Source organism: Psittacula echo (assembly GCF_963264785.1).
Source record: "Psittacula echo genome assembly, chromosome: 10".
Classification (NCBI taxonomy): Eukaryota; Metazoa; Chordata; class Aves; order Psittaciformes; family Psittacidae; genus Psittacula; species Psittacula echo.
In genome coordinates this window covers 20,338,182-20,362,067 of record NC_137741.1, presented here as the reverse complement: position 1 = coordinate 20,362,067, position 23,886 = coordinate 20,338,182, and the positions used below count along the sequence as shown (strand labels likewise).

At 42.0% G+C, this 23,886-nt stretch overlaps 1 protein-coding gene across 2 annotated transcripts in view; it reads left to right on the top strand.

Annotated features, from left to right (window-relative positions):
- Positions 1 to 23,886, top strand: part of MEGF11 (multiple EGF like domains 11) — a gene marked incomplete at both ends in the record, with an annotated part of 198,984 nt that overhangs the window by 94,790 nt on the left and 80,308 nt on the right. For both annotated transcript variants that reach the window (XM_080626389.1, XM_080626390.1), the window contains 4 exons: positions 7,253 to 7,499; positions 9,085 to 9,205; positions 14,273 to 14,409; positions 19,183 to 19,395. In XM_080626389.1, coding sequence (XP_080482515.1) covers positions 7,253 to 7,499; positions 9,085 to 9,205; positions 14,273 to 14,409; positions 19,183 to 19,395 — 718 coding nt within the window. The remainder of the gene's footprint in view (positions 1 to 7,252; positions 7,500 to 9,084; positions 9,206 to 14,272; positions 14,410 to 19,182; positions 19,396 to 23,886) is intronic.

Sequence of the window (23,886 nt, the reverse complement as noted above, 5' to 3'; positions counted from 1 at the left end):
CCTGGTTGGTTTGTTGTTCCTTAAAAAGAAAATAAAGGATATGAAATATCCCTTCAAGGATGTCATCAAGCTGATATACAGACAGTTCATCAGCATGGACTAGAACAAACCTCTGACGTGAGGGTAATGGACTAAGAGTAAAAGGCTGTCACCATCTCTGTGGACCACTTACTACATGGAGATTAAACAGCCAGCGGCCCATGGCATCTACTAGGAACAATTGTAAGAGAAGTCCTGCTAAGCCTCTGGAACCTTTAATTGGTGATTGCTTTCAATACAGATGAAATCTTTGAGGAATGGAGGTAATGAATTACCCAGAGGTGGCACTGAGCGTCTTCAAATTGCGTTCTTTATGGTTCAGTCAAGTACAGGTGGGTTTTCCCAGGGGACACTTGAGCACACCCCTGAGTGTGGGACAGTGCTCAGCTGGGTTTCAAGCTATTGCTCTGTACATGGAGGGTGTCCCAGATTGTCAGTGAAAAGGATATAAAAATGTACTTTAACAAGCAAAAACTACTGCTTCAAGTTACTGATTTAAGCTAAAATTCCCTTACCTCTATTCCTCAAACCAACAGAGTGAGTGAGCCTGAAGCTAAAACTGGAGACAGTAAATTCTGCATAACAGAGAACCTGTCAGGGATTGGACAAAGCTTCTTATAGAGGAAAATGAATGATCACAGAATCATAGAATAGTTTGGGTTGCAGGGGACCTTTAAAGGTCACTAGTCCAACCACCCTGCAATGAGCAGGGACATCCTCCTCCAGACCAGGCTGCTCAAAGGCCTGTCCAGCCTGACCTTGGATGTTTCCCATGCTGCCAACTAAATGCCTGTGACACAGTTCAGATAATCTAAATTATATTTAGAGCAGGGTTATTTATTAAAATCCATTGTTAACTTGGTTGCCCCCAGGAAAGTATTTATTTACAGAAATCCAACCTATTCATTGCCTTGACAGTTATAGGACCTCTCTTGTTTGTAAGACCTGAGCAAGACATGCTGTCTCATGGTAGATTGGCACTGTCTTGATACGGTTATGAAGAAGAAAATCAGCTCATTCTGAAATGACAGAATTAGAATGTTGATCTCTGAGCATTTATAAGAACATCTTTGAAGGGTATTTCTGACAAGGTAGGTTATTTTGAGAACAGCATTGTCCATAAATATGGGTTAGGAATTCCAAGGGTAAGGCGTCTTATAAGATAAATGGGATTTTTTGAGGTTAGAATTGGGCAGATCAGGGAGTGATTTTTCAGTATCCTGGCCCATGCTTTTACAAGTGTATTGGTATTACCTGCAGTGCCAGGCCGTGAGGGACACAGCACTGCTCAGAGCCAAACATCAAGTGATATGAACTGTTGTTGTAAGGGGATTCCCTCTTCAGGGACCTTGTTTCACACCCATTTCAGGCTTGGCTCCTGTTTCCAAAGGTGTTGAGCTGTGCCAGAATGAGTCATGTTTGTACAGTGAGTTGACATCAACTCAATACAGGGATTATAATTCTCCTATTGGACTAAGTGCAGAGAATAAAAAACTAATTGATTGCTTCATTTTTTTCTTCACTACATCCAAGCATATGCTTTAGCTTTCGCTGTTTCTTTGCCTGCTTTGCTTGAGCTGGGCCAACCATTTAAAAGCCAGTTGGATTCCAAAACTGAATTAGATGAAAACTAACTCCACACAGAGTTTGGGCTGCATTTCACCTCAATTGATATTCATACAATTATTCTACAGTACAATTATATTAAGGGGGAAAAGTAGTCTTAATTTCAAAATAAATTCAGAATAATCAGTGTTACACTATGTCCTCCCAGATTTACCAAGTTCACTCTTTTATCCCTTTGCATTTTTGAAGGCTAATATCTCATTTAAACATTTCAAACCGAATCTGGAAACATTCCAGAGTATTGGTTATTGACAAATTATTAGCAGATTTGCCAAAAGTTCCTTTAAATCATGGAGTCATTGAAAATCCCCATCAGCCAAAGGGAATCCAGAGTCCTTAGGCTGGGACAATCAACTGCTCAGTGTTTTTCAGCTGTGCCTTCTGTATATGAATGTGCTGCTGATTTTGCACGCCCAGAACACAGCAATAAAAACAGACACAAACTGGCTTATGCTAACTAGAACAACATAATCATAGACCCTAAGACCACAGAGTCTGGTGCTGCTGTGACAAAAGATGTCTTTATATTTAGTGTATCTGCACAGGGGTGGAAAAGCACTGGAAGAGCACTTTTGACTCTCTCTTGTTGGGATAAGTCGCTTGATAAATGTCATCTCTTCCTTGGGAGAGCTTTTATTTACCTGCTAAATGTTCAGACTTGTTTGCCCTGCTGCTAGTTTGCCCTGTGCTGCTGCACTCAGTACTGGGCAGCTCTGTTGACCCAGAACTCAGCACACTGACCATTCCTAGAGGGTAAAACAGTCCTTTGGGAGTGAAGCAGCACTTCCAGTGTGTCTTCCTTGGGCATTCCATAGGACAGAACTGGTAACGGGAAGTCATACATGACTATAGTGGTGGATATGCAGAGCCGGCTCCAATTAGCCCTCACTGAGGCTTCCAAGTAGGGGTAAGGATGCAGAGATGAAGACAAACTGTCCTGTTTTGAGCAAGCTTTCCATGAGGGATGAATCTTTCACCCATCATGCTACTGTATGCAGACAACTGCAATTATGCTGAGGCACCCAGCATCGTCCTTTACAGTTATATTCATTTTTATTGGTGGCAATTGATCTCCAGTCATATCTTTGAAGGAGAAAAAGCGAGGAAGTTAGCATGTTTGCCAGGGAATGTTCACACGTGACCTGAAATATGGCAGCTCCCTTTAATGTAGCATCTCCCAGGGGAGCGCTGGCTATTTCAGACTCATCTCTCATGGTATTGACATCCGTGCAGTCTGAAGGGAGCATTTGTACCGCCCTGACATCACCACTCTCAGGTTGCTTTTCTTATTGATGGTATAGTTACAGTCTCTGTATCATTTTGACATTTTTAATGGCATATGCATTTACAGTGTAGCACTTGTGTAAGCTTTAATCAGCTTTCTGTTCACATGTTGTTGCTGTTATTATTTATCTCCATTACAGTAACACACAGGGACTATGAAAAAGAGCAGGACCAGACTGTGCTAGGCCTGGATTCTATTTTAAAATGGCCTCTCTGCAGCCACAGAAGTGATTCCAATGATCCTGAAGTGCAGCAGTTTCCAGGGCTCTGAGGCTGCTTTGCCCTGTGTCTCAGAAACAGGAATCACTATAACTCACCAGCTAGGATTTACCACTCTGATGTGTATAGGAAAAGTATGTCTTGGTTGCTGAAGTCTTTGTTTTCTTCTGTTTGTTAGTTTTCTAAGAGGAACTACTAGAGCCTCGTCCCACAGCTAGTTACACACTTGAGTAGTCTCACACTTGAGTGGTCCTGTTGAGCTCAGTGGAATTACTTGTTTGAGAAGTACTTGGATTTAGCTTATCATCAACTCTGTATCTGCCTACCTCTATAAAGGTACAAAGGCTACCACAGTGCAGATGTATGAGTTATCTCAATATAAACACCTCATAATGTCCCAATGAAATCACATAGGTAAAGAATTTACTTGCAGCTCCGCAGACTGTCACTGCAACATGGGACTTAAAGGAAAGTAGGAAAAGAAAGCGAACAGGAATTGGTAAACTTTGAGCAACAAAGATCTTATTTTCATGTAAGGTTGCTGCAGGGTAAAATCAGGTGAGGATGATATTTTAGTGTCACAGATTTTACACTAACACGTTGCCAATGAATTATATTCAATTCCCCTTGCAATTAAAGAGCAGTGGATGAATTAATACTGCATGAAATGAATAGGGTTTGAACTGATAGCTGAAAGCAGAAAGCCTTTACCATCTGAGGGAAAGACTTAAATCTAGAAGAGACCAACTTGTCAGTATGTATATAGGATCCTCTCTCTAGAGGCACAATGGGATGTTGACCTTGGTTACACACACACTATGTTCACTTTTGTTAGATACACACACCATATTCACCTTGGTTAGACACACATCATGATTCTAGTTTCAAACCATTTAGACAACTGTAGTCAAAACCTGCTACTAGTTTTAGGAACATAAAAAGAAGCCTAACAAGTGCAAAGCCTGCATCGGGCATTGTAAATGAGACCTGGTACAAGCCCCATCTTTTTGTAATGCTGTTTTTCCAGTTCTTCCATGAGCATTCAGATGTACTTTAATCCCCATTTTTATGTCCTCTCTTTAGTAAATCCCCATGAAATTCACATTCTGAGTAGCTATCTGGTATGTGAAGCTGTTTTATTTCATAGATAGTTAGAACATTCTGGCTAGCTACTTTGGTCTAAACATACTGAATGTTGCAATGTGTGTTCACTGATGTCTTGTACTTAGAAGCCTTTGGAAGAATCTGTCTAACTGCCAGCTGGTTTTCTGGTCACAGCAGGCTTCTTTTATTATCCAGATTCAGGTTTTTATGATCTTAAAACCAATTAGAGGGATTTCTCCTCTTTCCTTCAGCATTTTGCTCTTCCCTTTGGCTAAATCGTGCAGTGAAACTTAGTACAGGGAGAAAACAAGGATGTGTTTTATCAAAGCATGTGATAAATATATATATATAGTAAATAAGTGTTCAAATGAGACTGACTTACCGAAAAGGAGCTGTGTTTAGGGCAGACACTGTAAATGTGAAATAAGATGCTTGAGCTGATGATGGGAAATGGTTTTCCCTTCCTATAAAAGGTTTTCTTGCTCCTTCACTTTCTTGCAAAGTGAAGAACACAAACAAAGCAGACAAATCTGATGAGTGGAGCTCTCACCTGAGGCATAGAAGACCAGGAATATAATTCACATGTTCTAATGAGTGTTATTTATTCCTATTAAGCAAATTAATTGCATTTGGAATTATATTAGCCCACAGTCTGGCAGCCAGGTCTCGAAGTGAGGAGTGATGAGGTAGGAACCAAGTCCCTGAAGCAGGCAGGGTTAAGTTTGATTCCCACATTCCACTTCCCCATGCAAAGGGCTGTGGTTCAGATGTGTACCCTTTGTGGAGGTGCAGACCTGCATCCCTTGGTGTTCAAGTTCTGCAGAAAACAAATCAGTGTTTCTGGAACAGAAATTGCTGGGAAACTCCATCAGCTCCAGCAGATTTGCTCCCTGCCCCAGAAGGCTTACAGAGCCTTAGCAAGTGTCTATATGAAATAAAGATGGATCATCTCTTTCCACAGATTCTCAGTAATAATTTAAGACTTATAAAGAGTGAGGTTTTGTTTGTTTGGCTCCCAGTGGTGTTGGTGCAGAACTATCATCACTGTTTACAGCTGTGGGAAAGAGGAGGCAAAGCAATAAAGTATCCTGTGTGAGGCAGGACCAGGATTAGGCAGAGGGGTGCATTGCGTGTTCTGCTTTCTGCAGGACATGAAACCATCTTTCTGCATCCTGTTAAGACCCTGCAGATCCTTTTGGAGACCCTGGAATTGTCTTCTTATGGGTTTATTTTGGCCTTTAACACTTGCTCAAGAAGCAAAAGTTTGTAAACTGGCAATCAGCAGTGCGAATTGAGTGAAGTCTCTCTTCCTTTGCTGTTGAATATCCTCACAGTGACCAATGAGCAACCTGCTCCTTGAGAAGAAGGACAAAAATACTGCCAAAATTAACTGATACAGTCACCCAGTGTGGGTTCATAGCCATGTACTGCAGAAGGAGAGAGCTATGAAATTTCTAGGACAAGAGCCTCAGCATTAAGTTGGTTTTACATTTACCTTGCTAAGTTTGGAAGCAGAGATCCAGGCCTTAGAAGCAGCAGCGTCACCTGGGGATTAATGTTCTTGTTGGCAAATAAAGAGAGTTTGTGAAGACACTCGTGCCCTGCACGGTGGTGGATTTTATGCTAGCAGAAGAATTGTTGGTATAATCAAAACCAGCTGTACTTGGAAAATGATCTGTAATTGGGTCTTCAGCAGGAATTTTGCCAGCAACTCTGTTCTGATTAGAATGATGACTTTCTTCACCTTGACATAGCCGTATTGAAAGGCGACTGAGTGGTGGGTGGGTGGGTGACCATTTCGGCAAATCATAGAATCCTAGAATGGTTTGTGTCGGAAGGCTCCCTAAAGCTCATCCAGTTGCAACACCCTGCCACGGGCAGGGACACCTTCCACTAAAGCAGCTTGCTCCAAGCCCCTGTGTCCAACCTGGCCTTGAGCACTGCCAGGGATGGGGCAGCCACAGCTTCTCTGGGCACCCTATGCCAGGGCCTCAGCACCCTCACAGGGATGAACTTCTTCCTAAAATCTCATCTCAGTCTCCCTTCTGACAGTTTAAAGTCATGTAAGTTTACTGAGAAAAGCTCAGCCTCTGGGTGCTTGCTTTGAGCTGTTTGTTCAGTATGTGTACATCTGAAATGGGTTTTTTGCGGGTGCTAGTTGCTGTCTTTATAGCAAGCCAGGACCAAACTGCTTCTGTAATGCTGACTTCCCTCTCTTATCCTGCCTGTGGTCCACACACAAGGAGGAGGGATCAGGCAGGATTGTCATGTGGAGGGGTCTCACTCTGCTTTGATGGTTTCCATAGGGAACCTCTACCCCATGTCATTGGCTGTAGGGTTTGGGGTCCTTCTGTATCACTAGTACATACTGTTTTATATACATGCTACTGTTGTAGGTACTAGTGTAATGCTAGTATAGTGCTAACTATATCAGCACAGAAGTTACCTGACATCTACACTCCACACCTTTACCCAAAGCCTGCTCAGCCTCAGGAAACCCTGTTTCCAGTGTTATTTTCTTCCCTACCATCTCCTTACTCCAAGAAAACCCCCCAAAAACACCACCAAAGAAATCCTTCTTTTGATTATCGTATTTATTATCTTATGGGAACAGTGCAAAGAAACAGTATTTGATGACATTATTAAATCTACAAGATTTGAGTGGCCATGCTGCCTGCCATTAATTACGCTGCAGTCAGTATGTGATCCTCTGCATCTGATTCCACTATAAATTCATTCCTTTCAGCTATCTAAGAGCACTAAGAAACAGGATATTAAAAGATTTAGTTCCTGATCCAATAAGGGTGTTAAACAAAGTCCTCAAATTTAGATGTAATACAAGTGCAGGGGGGTAGCTGGAGAAAGCTCCTGGTACAAACAGAGCCTCTGCCTGCTTCCCAAGCTGAGCATAGAGGGCTGGGATGAGGTGCTTGCGATGCACTTTCCTCATCACCCTGGTAAATGACTGTGTGTTTTCCAGGTTGTGACAGTGACCACTGGGGACCCCACTGCAGCAACCGCTGCCAGTGTCAGAATGAGGCCCTGTGCAACCCCATCACGGGGGCCTGTGTGTGTGCAGACGGGTACCGAGGCTGGCGCTGCGAGGAACTCTGTGATCCCGGCACCTATGGCAAGGGCTGCCAGCTTGAGTGCCAGTGCCATAACGGAGCCACCTGTGACCACAGGACCGGAGAATGTCACTGCGCTCCGGGATACACCGGGGTATTGTAAGTTCAGTGATGGGTGGATTTTACTCTGCATCATTAAACCCTGCTTTAACCACTTTTAATGCAATGGCAAAATTCACACAGTCTGTGTATTGTACACTTCCTTTCCTAGAAATCAGGTAACAGAATTTGAGACTAAATCAATCTCTTCTTTTGCTGCTTATTATACCCATCTGTGTAATAAAATAAAATGTAGTGCTAAAGTGGATTTAAAAATCCATTATATCTTCCAGCTTGTACAACAGTTGTACCTGCTCATAATTTCAGTATGTGAATACAATCCAAATTACAGTTATGATTTTATAAGCAATTGGACATTCTAGTCATTAGCAGTCCAATGCGGTATCAAATGGGACTTACCATCCCCAGTCTATTTGACTTTCAATCTAACTGAGGAAGCGCTGCTGCTAACTATATCAGCTTACTATCTAGGGGGTAAATTTTAAGCATAGTGAGCAGGGATTTAGCGGTGTGACTCCTATTAACTTTAACGAGAATCATGTAGCTGAGTCCCCATCCACCACACTGAAGGTTTACCAATAGGACTCACAAAGTCTGCAGATTAATTTTAGGACAGCAAGCAATAGTTCCTTGTTTCACATTGCCCACAGGGTAACATCAGTTCTCATTAGAGAGCTTTCAGTAGTTTCACAAGTAATTATGTTTTTCAAAATTATTTAAGGGGAAAAGAGAATTCAGTTTAGAATTTGGTTGGAGACTTCATACCTCTACAGTCTAATATTATTTGTTGTGCTGCATAAAGGGGAAGATGAAAAATAAAGACAATATTAACCCTCATAAATAAGTGATAGACCTCTTGAATATTTTATTTAGTACCTGATTTCCTCATAGGCTTGTGACCTCAGTCCTGGAAGCTCTCACTGCTAAAGTCTCTGCTGACTATTACAGTGGTCCCATTGACATTAGTATGCTAGTTCTCAGCAGCAAGTACTTGCAGAGCCAACCCCTGACATGTATGAACATCTTCATCAGAGAGTAATCAGTTGGGGGAAGAACCTGCTGCACTTCCAGAATCTGGGGTTATAGGAAGAAGTAATACTGAAAAGCACCAATGTGCAAATGTAGGAGAGACTAGTTTTTGCAGGGATTAACCTTACATTGGCCTCCCATGAATACTGAGAGAGACCCAATGAGTTTAAATAGCCTTTAAATGATGCTGAGTTCTTGCCAGTCCTTTTTACACTGCAATTGCTAACATTTAGTAGTGACTAAATGTATTTAGTAGTGACTTATATGTATTTAGTAGTGACTTAAATGCATTTAGTAGTGACTAAATGATTAACATTTAGTCACTACTAAATGTTAACACAGTAGTGACTGTGTAATGTTTATGTGCATAAACATTACACACGTGTCAGCCTTACAGTGCCTTGAATCCATGGCACATAAATCCAGCTGAAATAAAAGAAATCTTGGATAATTTGTAATGCCAGCTGAGGCTTGAGGTTTCATAATGTACATAAGGACTCCCGTGATGACCTGTGTTGTGGATGTTCCTCATTTACTCTGTTCTCTGAGTTCTTTTCAGTGATCTTTCTTCTTTGTTCCTTCTCCCTCCACAAAGCTGTGAAGAGCGCTGTCCCCCAGGCAGCCACGGAGCTCAGTGTGAGTTGCGCTGCCCATGCCAGAACGGAGGAGTTTGCCACCACATCACTGGAGAGTGTTCCTGTCCTCCTGGATGGACGGTGTGTACTTTGTTCATGCTCATTTAGAGGTAGGAATAGGAAGTTAGTTGTTCACTGTCTCAGGAGAAACCTTCCCTATGTGCTTGTGATGTGTACTTCTTACAAGGCTCTAACAATTCTGGAGCTGGGACCACCTTTGTTACATGTGCACAATACTTACATAGACAGGCCACCACTCTAAGACTGGCAGCTACTATCACAGTGTTAAACAAACAGGAAACCAAGCAGTGAGCAACCTGGTCTAGTGGGAAATCTGCTTGCCCCTGGCATGCGGTTGGAACTAGATGAGCCAACCCAAACCATTCTGTGATTCTATGATGATTCTACTGATTACATTTCTATGTGGGAGAATGTGTCTCTGAATGACAGTTCCTTGGATATTCCCTGCAGCCTTAGACACTGTTGAAGGCACTGTCCTGTTTCCCCTTCAGGAAAGAGAGAAAAGCTAAGGCAAATTCAGTAGCTTGGGCAGTTGTGAAAGCAGCACTATGCACAGCACCAGAGACTGCTTCAGTGTCGTGTCCTTACTCAGGCATAATTCCCATTGATTGCGATAGATTTGCTTGCATCAGGCGTTGTACTGGCGAGAGCAAATTGCCCTAACCTTTAATCCCTTGTGTCAAGAAAGCAAGGCCAAACATTTTAAAAGTCCTCAACTTTATCAATACTGTAATAATTAACTCTCTTGGGGGTTGCCAAGTCTCACAGGCCCACACACACCGTTTAGCTGTACTAAATTTCCTGGCATTTTTCCTGTATCTGACAATTAGTCTCTTGGCAATCTTGCTGGATTTTAATGCATACAAATGCTGTGACTTTGTATTTTAATATGTGGAAGACCCTGAAGATCATCAGACAGCCATGGCTTCTGATGTGGCCTTGCATCTGTAGAAACGTTTAAGAGCAGAGAGAGATGTTCATGTTCTTTTAGTACATTAGTAGAGCAAATGCTGCCTCCATTTGATCACAAAGCTGCTTTCAGCTTTAAAGTACCAACCATGAGATTCTGGTGACTGTCAGGCAGCACCATGAGAGAGGAAGATTGCTGCCCATAATTTCTGATGAAATCTGTGTATGGAAAACCTCTTCTTAACTGGAGAGTTGGAGTCTCTAACTTGGCCAGTCATGGCGAAGATGGCGGTGATGCTATTCCATATCAAGTGACAAAGTAGGCGTAACTTCTAAGAGTGTGGTACCTTATCCTCCACTGGCATTCAGCAGAGACAAAGAAAAGATTCTTTCCTAAAGAGTACTGGAGCTAAAGCACAAAGGAAGCAATTCAGATATTTCTGAGGGCTGATCAGTCCATTTTGGCACTGCTGCTACAAGTGATCGATAAAGTGATTAACATAAAAATATCACCACCTGAGGGTGAGGCGCTGGCACAGGGTGCCCAGAGAAGCTGTGGCTGCCCCATCCCTGGCAGTGTTCAAGGCCACGTTGGACACAGGGGCTTAGAGCAAGCTGCTCTAGTGGAAGGTGTCCCTGCGTGCGGCAGGGGGTTGGAACTGGATGAGCTTTAAGGTGCCTTCCAACACAAACCAGTCTGGGATTCTATGATTCTGATGCCAGTATTTCTCAGGATCTGAGTTGTTTTGCTGTACTCTTCCTTATCCGTATTTTATCAGGAGTTTTCTCTATTTTTGCAAAGTTAAAAGTCACTAAAGAGGTGAGAAGTCAGAATAGAGCAGGAAGTTTTTAGAGGTCCTTTAGGATGCAGCGTAGACCCTAAAGAAGAACCACAGCACTGGGGCTGCGCAGCACCTATGGTTGTGTATTCTGGCACATTTCTGCCCTGTTCCTTATAGCCTGGAGTTTCTTCTCTGCATTTTTAGTGCCCCAGAGAGACATTCCTGAAAAGTGTGTTGTTGGCTGCTCTGTCCCCAGAGAAACCCCAGAGTTAACAATTGATGTTTGAAACAAGCATAACTTAAAATTGAAGAGAGAGATCAAATATTTCGGGGAAAGAAACTGAAATTATAAGTAAAAGCACTCAGCTTGTAAATGTTGAGATTTTAACTATAAAGGGTCCCTCCAGGGTTTTAGGTAATCCAGTACACACAGAGAAAGAAAATACTTTTTTCATGCTATATTTTTAACTCTTGGTGGTGGGAATGGTTTGGGAAGTGAGACATGAGTGGGCTGTAAATGAGCAAGCGAGATGGGTTTGCTAGACAGAATTCATTTTATTTCACACCATGGATAGTCTTGCTTTGACATCAGGAATTTTACTTGCTGATTTTGAGGCTTGAGACTGCACGGATGTATTGAATATACCATCATGTTGGAAGGAAAGAATTCTCCCTGGATTTATACTTGGATTTTATTGCTGGTGGGTGAGCTGCAACTTTTATCCTTTCCTAGGGTAGGCTTATTAACAGCAGTTCAGCTCCCTCAGGGGCTTGGTTTCCTTTGGGATTTGCAAGGGGAGGCAGTAAGCTGAACAGGAGGAAGTTCTGGGTTCTCAGGTTCTTCCTTGGGTCTGTCATCTTCAAAGCCTGGTTCTTTTATGACTTGTAATACTTCTTTCCTCCTGCTTCCTCCCACCCAGTGTAGCCTCTCCCAGAAGCACAAGTTATAGGAGCTGCGTCCTGTGAGATTTTACTGTCCCATGGTTTTTCCACCAAGAAGATTTTGGCTCACAGCAGATGTGGTTGAACCAGTCAACAAAATATGGTTTCCAGCACACTACAGTGTTGGGCTTTTTCCACTTCTGTGTCTTTGTGGCTGTAGGAGTTGGCGGTTGGTTGCTTTAGGGCCTCATTAACAATTTACAGGTTCAATTCTATACATCTTTCTCATTTGCAGTATTAAATTCTCCAAGCACTCTCAGGAACCAGGGAGAAAAGTTAAATTTAGCATTTACAATGCTTCTCAGAAGCACTTTTGAAGGAGTCTCTGCCTGCTCAGGAAAGCTACGATCTTTCCTTTCACGACAGAACATTTGTCACTGGCAACACACCCTGTTTGGGTCCCAGATCCCATCCTCAAGGCTCTGCATCATGATGCCATGTTAATACAACACATTCTGCCAATCACTTCTTCCTCATTGCTTCTGGGCTTTATGAAGCAACTGTAATTTGTGCTCTTTGTCTATTTTTCCTTTATTGTGGATTTTAAACATGGGGGTGAGAGAAAATGGAGCAGAAAAAAAGTCTTTTCTATGCTACAAAATGGCAATTTTATATAACACAGGAAATTTATGTAATACAGGAAATAATGTCAAAAGCAGAAGCTGATGAGATCAGGGCTTTAAAAAAGGTGCTGATGGGGTGAACTTTACTGATTAGATGTATAAGCAGCAGGAAACGTTGGTCTGACATTTGATCCTCCAGAGAGGGATGGTTTGGATTCCCTTAGTACATATTAATGCTAAAAGTATGCCTAAAGATTCTCACAGCTCTGGGGGGATGCATCACAGAGTATTGCTTTCTCATCATGTGTTGATTGAAATCCTGTTGCTTTTGAGATGTGCAGAGAGAAAGTATTTATTATCAAGATAAATGAATGCTTCCATTTCCAGATCTATAGTGCTGTGTATCACTCAAGTCCAGAGACACCAGGTTCTTAACACTGTAATCTGAACGCTCTTGATCTGAGGCCAACCTGTCCATTTAACAGCCAGTCACCTATCACTGGCTGGGAAAGGCTTGAAGTATCTGCTTTGTGATTACATTGAAGGGCAGCCTCTCCACTTTGGGCTTGTTGATATTGCTAAACTTCCCAAACTGTTTTATCAAGAACCCCAAGGAGTGAAAGCAGCTATTATGTTCCTGGGTTATGTTCTGTATAAGTTGCATCTAATATGTGTCTTTTTCACAACACAGAGCTCCCGGGGCTTGGTTGGGGAAATAAGACTTCTGAAAGATTAAAACAAAGCAATAACAGGGACAGACCCCCACTGTTTCTCTCAGACACTGTGCACTGTGCATGGCACTGGCAGCAGCACCACTTACTGCTGTTGCCAAACCTTTCCCACTATAGGACCTCATCTTCAGATCACAGCACTGCCAGACTTGTTTTGGCTGAAGTTCCTCAGCTGGGTGCCAGCCTCAGATTTTCTGTTTGTTCACATGAAAAAACATTCATACAGCTTCTAACAAAGTCTAGGGAAATCCCTGTAAGGCCTTGATACTTGGTAGGGACATTATGGGATACCTGGGGGAAAACCACCTGAATTTGGCAGGTAAATTCTCTGAAGACACAGCCTACGGTAAGCATTCTCCACCCTGGGGCTGAATAGCTGGAGTAGGTCTTGCCCGGCAACTGCTTTTCCTTATGAGCAGTGCCAGCGAGCACAAGCAAAAGTGACAGTCTGTCTTTTCTTGACTTTCAGGGGTGGTTAAGCAGGGAGGGGAAGGAGAAAAGAGCTTAGAGCTGGGGATTTGGTGGAAGGAGTTGGCCAGCAAAAAGTGGAGTCGAAGCAGGTCAGGGACTGAGATGTGGCTCCAAAGCTGGGGATTAGGGGCTGGGAAGATGTTGGATGATGCATCCAGGCAGTGTTTGGGGATTAGGCAGATATTCCACTACAAAATCACTTTTTCTGGCCAAGGCTGCTGCACTGCTGATGTGGACAGTCAAATTGCCTTTATATCATCACTGGTGGCTTTCTGCAGCTATCCCAATCTCCTGTTCCTGTGCTGTCCTGTCCATGTCTTAGACAAAGCAGATACCATTCTGTGCTGTTTGAAGAGATGAGGCTGGATAAGAGTAAATGGAATGAAGTAGGCAGGATCTGAAGAGCAGTAGAGGACTTCTCCAACAGTTGTATTTGGTCTTCTTAGTGTCTGGTTGAAGCGGGGCTGTCTGAACAGAGGAGATCATTGTAGGCTATCACAACTAGCAGAACTTAATTCCTCCTGATGCAGCTATTCCAACAATCCCTTTCTTCCTAAGTATTCACTTAGGTTTTGAGATTGTCTTTAGCCCATCTTAAACAGAAAGAATATTGCCATTACACTTAGGTCTAGTTTTAGCAAGAAAGGCAATAAAAATCCAAGCTGCATATAGACATCTACTGCATTATGAATGTTGACTGAACTATTGCTCTTTCTCCAACCTTACCAGGGGCTGGTGTGTGCACAGCCATGTCCTCCTGGAACATTTGGGATTAACTGCAGCCAGGACTGCCCATGCCACAATGGAGGACACTGTGATCCCGTGACAGGAAAATGCATCTGCACAGCTGGCTATATAGGAGACAGGTAAAAATCAAGCCCAAAAGCCGTTAGTTTTAACCATGGATTGGCAATATTTATACCCCTTCTAGAACAATCTCACTCTCTGAAAAATGATGTTATGTTCCCATTGTTCCAGTTAGGTTCATCCTTCTGAAGCAGTTCAAGCAGTATAAATGTGGTAATGTTATTACTTTTTATTGGCACTTCTCTTCACTTACAGGGGTTTTTTTTAATATAACTTAAAATTTAATGGATTACATTTAATTTAGATATTTACAGTGATAAATTTAATAGAGAACATTGCATGTTTACAAGATATGTAAATGAACTGTATTTATACAAATTAATATCCTTGAGAGTGAGCAAAGCAGCAGTTTAATGCTTCCTTCAGCCCCTTCTGTGCTGCTGCAGCACTGATCCATCTCAGGCACCAGCAAAAGGTGATAAATCCTCAGAATTTATAAACCAGAGCCTTCACCCATAAATCCATCAGAGGAGGTGATAATATTGTTTTACAAAGGTGTCGTGGATTCAGCAAAATGACTACACAGCAAAGTCAAGATGTGATTGCAGCACATGTTGGCTTAGCTCTGCTCATTGGAATTTCTCATTTCTTCCTTCATTGTATAATCATCAGGTCTTTGTAACACACAAAGAGACTGACCTTCAGGGCTCAGAAGGCTGTGCTCTTCCCCATTAAACGTGGAAGTTCCTCGATTCCATTTATTGACAGTGATAGTTGGAGATGGCTCTTGAGGTGACATCAGGACTTGCATGTGGTTGACTATGGTGGAAATATGAATTATTTCAAATTAATTTAGTGGAGAAGGCATCAGGGTGTCTCTCTTTGCCCGTCCTCCATCTGGAGATGGTGATTTCAGCCACTGGGTACCATATAGTTATTGGTGCTAACAAAACCTCTCTCTCTCCTTTAGGAGACAATTGCACTAAAGGAAGCAACTATGCAGCCTGGACACTTACACTGGTGACCACATGTCAATCCCAAGTCGTCCCCATGTCAGTCCCAAGTGCTGGCCATGCTCAGCAAGCTGACACAGGCCCTCTGCCTTTAGGTCTCCTCGTTTGATTATTGCAGAGCTAGATTGATTTCTGGCTGTAGGTGAATCAACACTGTGAGAGCTGTCAGGAGCTCCCAGCAGCAGCCCAGTGCTCAGCCAGCTTCTTTGCTCAACTGCCAATATATCTCATGTTGGGAATGAGGAAAGGAGATGGCAAGTAGCAAGCTCACCTACCCCTTCTTGGAGCAGGGAAGTAAAATGTAGACACTGAAAGGAGAGGCTGAAGGGCAGAAATGCAGGAGGGTGGAGGGATGAATGAGAACAGAAGAAAGTTCAGTGAAGTGTCAGTTTGGAAGGCTTTTCTAGCAGCAGGGAGAAGCTGCATTAGCCTCGAAATTCCCACCTTTCAAATGGGTTCTCAGAAGGTTAAAACATGTTTATCTATCAGTCTTTAATCAGCCTTCAAGTAGGGAAGTGAAACCTTAGGCTCATTATGTTCAGTTGGAGTTTGGCCTCTGACTTGGGCTGGGCCAGCATGCTGCCTGTGATGGTTTGTTCTCCACAGCCACACAAACCCTTACCTTGCTGTTAACTACAGCTTGCTGAGGGCACATTGCCCTTTGATTTCAGTGAGGACAGCAGTGGGCACAAGGTCTTTAAAAGCCTAAATTGCTTTCCCTGGTTAGGTGTTCATACAGCATGGACAATGAGACAGAGTAGTCAGCACTGTTGTAGCTTAAAGTCTATTTTACGCTTTGGATCTCATGCAAGTGTTGCAGTGTTACAGTGTAATTGCAAGTATAGCAGGAGAATGCTGCTGCACAACAAGGTAGTGTTCTCTATTAAATTATACAAGGCACTCAAAGAATTTTCTTCACAACAACAGATATTGTGAATAACCACAATAAAAATGGTAATACACTTCAGCTACTAAGTCAGTAAGCCCTAAATAATGCTACAGGGCATCGTCTTGTGCAGAGGAACATATATTTAGATAAATATCTGGGGGATATAATGGTCATAAAGGTCCGTGTAAGTGTAATTGCCACCTTTGTTCCCTACCTGTTTTCCAGGAAGGAGCTCTGCACTGAGTATCTAGGAAATCAGCAAGCACTATTAATAACTCGAGGAAGCTTTGTGCTTTGCTGAAATGACTGCCTGTGTCACATAAATGTATGGTTTGCAAACTGGAAAGGAATAATAGCAGAAGCGCAGTGAGAAGCTGAGGATGGGGTGTCTGAGAGTTGAGCAGCTGACAGGAAAAGCGAACATACTGTTTGAACTTTGTTTTCTATATTGCTGTTGAAACTAAAGCTCACAGAACAAATACGGCGTTTGTTATAACTCTATGAGCAGACTAATTCTCTTGTTGTTGTGTTTGCACCTGCATCTTTTCTCTACAGGATGGCAATCTGCAGGTTAGTGTGTTTTGGATGGCTTTTAGTATTTGTGTGCGCTACATAAATGTAGCATGGTTTCAAAATAAACAAACAGAAAAGCCTAAAATACTTTTTACAGCATTATTCTGTGAAGAAAACATATCTGGAAAGGATGTAGGTGTGGGGGTAAGTTCATCTGTTAAACAGGCTGTCTAACGCTTAATATTTTCTGAAATTGCTTTCATTAATTCTACAGGTGACAGCCATATTATCCTATCTCAACCCAAATAATTATAGTACATATTAAAGTTCAGTGGATATTATAATACAAATGTCCCCAGATAGGCAGAAAGCAATGTAAATTAAACAAGAAACATAACTAGGGCTTAGCAGCTCATTTTGTAATTTAATTGAACAATGTATCTGGTTGTTAATGGTGCTATGGACACATTAGATTGATATGTTGCAAAGGAAAGATGTTTAAGTAGAAAGCTAATTCCTGCTGTGATTATTCTTATGTTCCAGAGGAGTCATTATTAGTATTCTTTGTATAAAATTCATTAGCAGTAGCTGCTTGATCTCCAAATCAGTAAGTTGGTTAAATTGTTAGTAGAAAAAGGCTAATTATGTAAATAGATTAAGTCGTCAATATTTCATTTCCAGATGCTTTTCTCCCTGCTAGGTAATGCTTCATCTTCTATAAATATAGAATGATACAGTGCACTATTGACTGAGTATTCATCTCGCTGAGTACAGTGCTCTCCTGCTAACTAGTAGAGCTGTATACAGCAGCAGAGGCATAAGGCATCTGAATATGATCTTCATTGCATTTCATTTGCTCAGAGTGTTTCAGTCCTAATGTCACCCATTCTTTGTAGGTTACTTCCTTTGCAGCTGAACCTTCCCTAACAGCAGCAGGGAGAGCGGCCAGTGCCACTGGTGATTCCCCAGGCTCTTTGCTTTCCTGTTTGTCACAGGCTCCTCTCTCTTTGGGTCCAATCTGAACTCCTGAACTTGGATTTTGTAACTAGTAGCTGTGTGGATGCTTGCTGCAATTAAATCACTAGCTAGGCCTTTTGTTTTATTCATTTATTTTTAGCAAACTGTGATCATCTGAAGCTGCAAAGTAATGCTCTTCTTATACACTGACTGTGTTCATTGCAGTTTTGCTGGCTTGCACCACACATTAATCTTTTATTACTGATCATTATATTAACTCTCACCTGCCAGCTGTGAAATGACCTGCAGAAAGACATTTAACAATTGCCTCTATCCACTGAGTTTACAGTATACACTTTAATCAATGCTCAGGATTAAATTAATGCTGATAGGCAATTTCCAATATCTGGCATCCATGCGATAAGGGAATTGCACTTTTCTGGGCTTCTTTTTCTGTTTGTTATTAACTGAAAAGGTCTGTCTGTATTTCACGGTGGATCATGTAAACTGGAGGACTGACTCGTTGCAGAATCTTGAAACCACTGAATTGTGTCACGCACAGAATCAGCTGCTTTCTGTAGGACCTCAGTTGAGCTTTTCAAAGTAGGAAATATGAGGAACGCTGAAACTGGTTGTGTAGGACAATGAAAGAAACTTTTTGGCAGATTTCATCATGTATCCAGTAGGGACATATTTTAAACAGTGCGTGGAAGGTGCAATTTAAAGCAGTCTGTGTATCGTGTTTGCAGGTCCAAATATTAAAAATGTGGGCAATTTTGGAGAACATACTACTCTAAGGAGCGTGAAAGTGATTTATCTTGGGATTTTGTACCACCGAGGATCCCTGGAGTAGGAGATGAAAAGCAAATTGGAGCTTTAGTTACTCAGAACACACACAGAAAAGACAAAGGAGTCTATTTTCTCCTAGTTGGTATAAATCTGGTGCAGTGACAGCATGGAGGGAAAGTAAAACTGCACATTGCTGGAGAGCACTTTACTCAGTATTACTTAATAGAGCACATTCCCTTTCAATCCTCATTACCACTAAGAGGACCATATGCTTTTAAAGAAGGTGCATGATCCTTCTGTAATAAAGAGAAAGCAAAGAGATGAGGGGTTTTTTATAAAGTATCTTATTCCCTATCAATTTCTTATGGTTGATGAATGGGATTGTCAAGGTCCAGGAAACAAGAATGCACTTTGTTAACTAAGGTAATATTAACTAATGCAAATTTTGCAGGATATAATTGGAAAGAGATTAATGCACTTTCAGTTAACAGCACTTTGTGTGCCCAAGATATCGCAGCACTCCACTGATATCATCATCCACAGTATATTAGTCAAATAAATGAGCAATAATTTTGTACTTCATTCATCAACAACAACGTCCATGCGTAAAAGTCAGAAGCAGACTAAGCTACAGCATTTGATTGGATCCTGTCTCACATATTTCATTGCAGGTGTCAAGAAGAGTGTCCTATTGGGACATACGGCTTTCAGTGCACACAAAGATGTGACTGCCAAAATGGTGCAAAGTGTTACCATGTAAATGGAGCGTGCATATGTGATCCTGGATTTAAAGGGATTTATTGCCAAGAAAGAATGTGTCCAGAAGGGTTTTATGGCCTCAAATGCAACAAGAGATGTCCTTGCAATATCACCAACACTCTCAGGTACGTACATTGGATCATACAGTAGTGCAGGGACTGGTCAAATAAAAACATTGGGAAAATATTTAATTAACTACACCTACTCCCTTTTCTGCTCTCATTTCAATTAAGAACACAGTTCATCTGGCTTGCAACCTTTGATTTAAATGACCTTAGGTTTGGAACCATGAGCCTCAGTCCAGCCAGCTACTAAGCGTATACCTGTTAACCATCAAAACAGTTCTAGCCTGAAACAACCTGACCTATGGCATTATACTGTAGCTGTAGTCTTCTGGGCATAAGAATTGTCATATGATGCCCATATGTATGTCGAATGACCCACTGAAGTTTAAAAATAGGGATATATTTACTCAAATCCATCACTTTGTCTCTTTTGATGACATGGGTTTTCCTGTTAGATCCATAGACAGCGAGGGGACTTTCAAAATGAAACCTAATTTGCTTCAGTTTATGTCTCGTGGCAAATTACCTTGTTGAAAACGCTTGAGGCAGATGTATAAATAGACTGAAATCAATATCCCCAAGTCAGCCTATGGAACTGTAACAACATTGACATTGTCAAAGTAGACTTCTCATGTGTGCCTATTTTTGCTCTTCATTCAGTATGCGGATGTGTGAAATATTCAGGAAAATAAGGATCAGGGAAATATACCTAAAATGGAATAAACCCCACTTAAAAGGTCGGGTTTTGATGTTTTATTCCCTTTTGCTTTGTTTAGGACCTGATTCTTGAGATTCTCACTACTAAGAGCTAGAGCCACAAACAGACCTGAGCACCTAACACAAGATAGGTTGAATTTACTTTCCCACTGTAGGCTTGAATATGTTTTTCAAACTCTGAAAAAAAAGGAAGAATTTAAGACTCTTCCTTATTACCTTGTTTATTATCCTATTTACCTTTTGTAACTTCTTGCCTTGTTTACTGACTGCTGGAATTGCTATTTGGAGATTCCTTGCTTCCTCATATGCAATAAAGGGAGCGTGGACAGCAAAACCACCCTAGTCTGAGCTATTCCACTGGATTAGAGTGCCCACATTTCCTTGCCATGCCTGCAAGATGCTGAGCCCCTCAGGTCCCACTTGATTTCCTCCGTTTTCTGTCCATTAATGTTAAGCATTCCCAGCCAAGGCAGGATGATGTAGGCTTCAGAGGGAGGTGCGGATAATTGATGCCCAAGCAAATCTGCCCTTGATACGGACATTCTTCAGTTTTCAAGCAGACAGGCAGGGACCTGACTGCCTTGCTGATGATTGCAGACCTACCTTGCAGTCTTGCAGCCTGTGAAAATATAAACACTGTCCTCAATTATGCATGCAAGCAATCCCACCTAATTTGTGTGCATGCACACACACACATACCCCCTCCACTTCAGGCAAATCTGTTTGTGTGCTTGAGATAGACTCCATTTGTCTCAGTCTTGGAAATAAACAGGTGACCTTTCTTGTGAATTCAAGTTCAGCTGTGAGTGGTGAGGCTTTGCTTAACTGAAAGTCAAAGCTCACAATGGATTATTTAAAAGCCTTGTAATTCTGATGATACGAGTCCTCTACGGAGAGCTCCAGCTCTGCTGGGTTTGCCTGCGAGGAACCAGTGTTTGACACCTCAGAGAAGCTCTGTACAACAGGCTTCTATCACTCCTGATTATTTTGTGTATCATGAAATCACGGCCAAAAAAAGTAATACCCATAAGGCATGAGCAGAGCATTATACACAAACAGCGAATGTTGTGTTGTACCAAGGATAGGGGTGTCAGGAATTACTGCAGTGAGCTAAGGTGTGAATTCCTGCGGGTCACATCATTCTGCAGCACCCACCTGTGTGCAAGGCTAAAACCTGTGGTAAATACAAGCTAAACTGTTCCTCTGTAAAAGCTCTTCTTCATGTGACCTGGAGGGTGAAAATGCACTCTTGGACAGTAGCTGACATGTTGGTCCTCACCCCAGCTCCTGGCCTGCAGAAAGCTGCTTGTGTGCTTGCTTTCCCATAAAGCTGTACATAGATTGGAAGGATTGCAGGCCAGAGGCAGGGCTGAGCTTGACTGCTCTTTCTCAGCTAAGGGCTCAATTCAGTAAAAGTCTTTTAAGTAAGGGAAGGCTTTGGTTTTGAGGGTGCAAGAATTCATCCTGGGTTACTCAAAGAGGTGCTCTAGGGGTTTGCCAGAAGATCCTTCCTGAAAGAACAGAATGGCATGATCCAGCTGTGGAGAAGGATGAGGTCTCAAGTTGGATCGAATCCTCTCGCAGCTCTTTTCTGGGCACACGATCATTCTCACACACCACGTGCCTGACAGATATGTTTTAATGCCTTCCCTCCCATCACTGCTCCATCAGCTTCACTGGCAGCCTCCTCTGCTCAGATGGTATCTCCATTTCCTTAATAAATGAGCCTAGTCTCTCCATTGATAAAATCTCCCTTTTCCCTACATCTTGTCACTGCTGTTATGGAACAAAGAGGTACCAGCCAGCTGCAGATCAGTAAATGTTCTTTCATTCATCCATGGTATTTCAGCTTTCCACTTTTCAATGAGCTCCTTAGAGTGCCATCAATTCCTGAGCCAAGGAGTGTCAGAGTTGATGGAAAACGACCTTCTCCAAAGACACTCCATATTCTGTACAAATCTTTCCACTGATTGTTTAACCAGTCCCATACAGTGCACTTCCTACCCATCTCCTCCCATTCTTCTGCTGAATCTTTATCATGACTGGAATTGGTCTTCCAAAGTGATTTATTTACTGACAGCCATCTATTTTCCCTAGAAGCAGTTTAAACTGTTGGCTACTTGTAGCGATACCTTGGTGTGCAGGATGATTATATATAAACACTGAAAGAAGGTGATGGAAGCTTGCTTATTTCTGTCAGTGGTTTTGATTCATTTGATTTAGTTATTTGAGAGCTGGAATAGAAAGTTTTGAAGGCTTTGAGGAGCGGGTTGGTGAGGGACATTAAGAAATACACAATCAGCCTTTCTATTTTCATAGATGTATTTTAATGTCTGAAGAGATCAGTGTGATCATCTAGTCTAACCTCCTGCATAGTAATGGCTGAAGAACATCATCCAATAATTTCTGCATCAAAGCACGCTGAAAGGCACTTTGTACAGAACATCTGAACAACCCCAGAGTTAGGTAGTTTAGGATGTGTTGGTGACTTGGCCTGTCCTTCCACAGGGAAGGGAACACCTATGAAAATTCCCCTATGCAAAAAGCCCAGTGTACAATAGTCAGAAAGGCATAACCCTGGCTTGCTCTTCTGAAAAGCAGAGAGGGAACTGGATAGCTGAAATAGTCTTGAACACTAGTGAGGAGTCAGCATGCAGAGCCATATGCCTTTAGTAATGTCCTTCCCAGGTCAAAGACAGAAGAAGGGAAGGAAGACACTGTGACAATGGAATGAAATGGATAAATCTCCAGAGATTTATCCAATTATTGCCTCAACACTGAAAAGTCTGAAGGTCCATACCCCTTGTACCTTACATGAAGTTTTGCCTTGACCCAAGTCACCAGTGTGCTTGGATGAGGCTGACTCAGTATGGACACCAGAAGACAGAAAACACTGTTAAATAAGGTTTAGGGCTGTTGTTAATTAAGATGAGATGACTAATGCTAGTGTATAAACAGAAGTCAGGAAATTCACTGGGAAGAAGTTGTTTTGGCTGAAAGATGTGTGGAGAACAAATTCAGCAATTGGAACAGACTGTGCTGTCGAAAGGATTTCTTCTCCCAATTTGCCTGAAGAAAGTTACCCAGTTTCCTCAGATTTCCTCAAAATAAGATGCTTAAAAAATTTAAAGGTCAAAAAAAGACTTTCTGTTTTTCAATTCAGCTAGTGAGTTTAAAAAAAGGTTCTTTTATGGCAGTAAATGTGGGTCAAAAACCAGGGACCACATTCTAGCTCCCAAACTGCAGCAAGAGCCATGGAACAATCTCCTTCTCCTGCCATATCGTGCGTGGTGGACAGCTTTGTTTCTGCCTCTGCCTGGCCTAGAGCCAGAGGAGCACTTGGCTGCTTGCATTAACTCTAGGGTTTCGACACGATTCCTTCCTGTTATGCAAGAGATTTGAAGACATAGAAGTTATTAAGATTCAATGCACAATACTAATGTGTAACACTGCCAAAGTCTTTCAAGAGTGGGTTTGCTTTCTGGGATCTGTCGGAGGGAGGATGGACTCTTATCCATGCATTCAGGGATCCTTCTCTGGAGGAACTGTGTGTGTTCCTTGATTCCAGTTTGTCAGTGGTATGGAGAAGTGCCTTACATATGCTGTAACCTGTGCTGGCAAAGTGTTCCATGGACTCATGAGACCTAGAAAGGTATCCAGAGCAGGAAGGAAGGAATTATACAAATAATTCACATTTCTAACTGTATTTCATATTCTTTGCCTCAACACCTTTGCCATTTATGCCTCAATACAACTAGCATTTAGTTCACTGGGCAGTCTGGATGCATATATGATTGGATCATCATTTTACAAATGGGGAAAATGAAGGCAGAA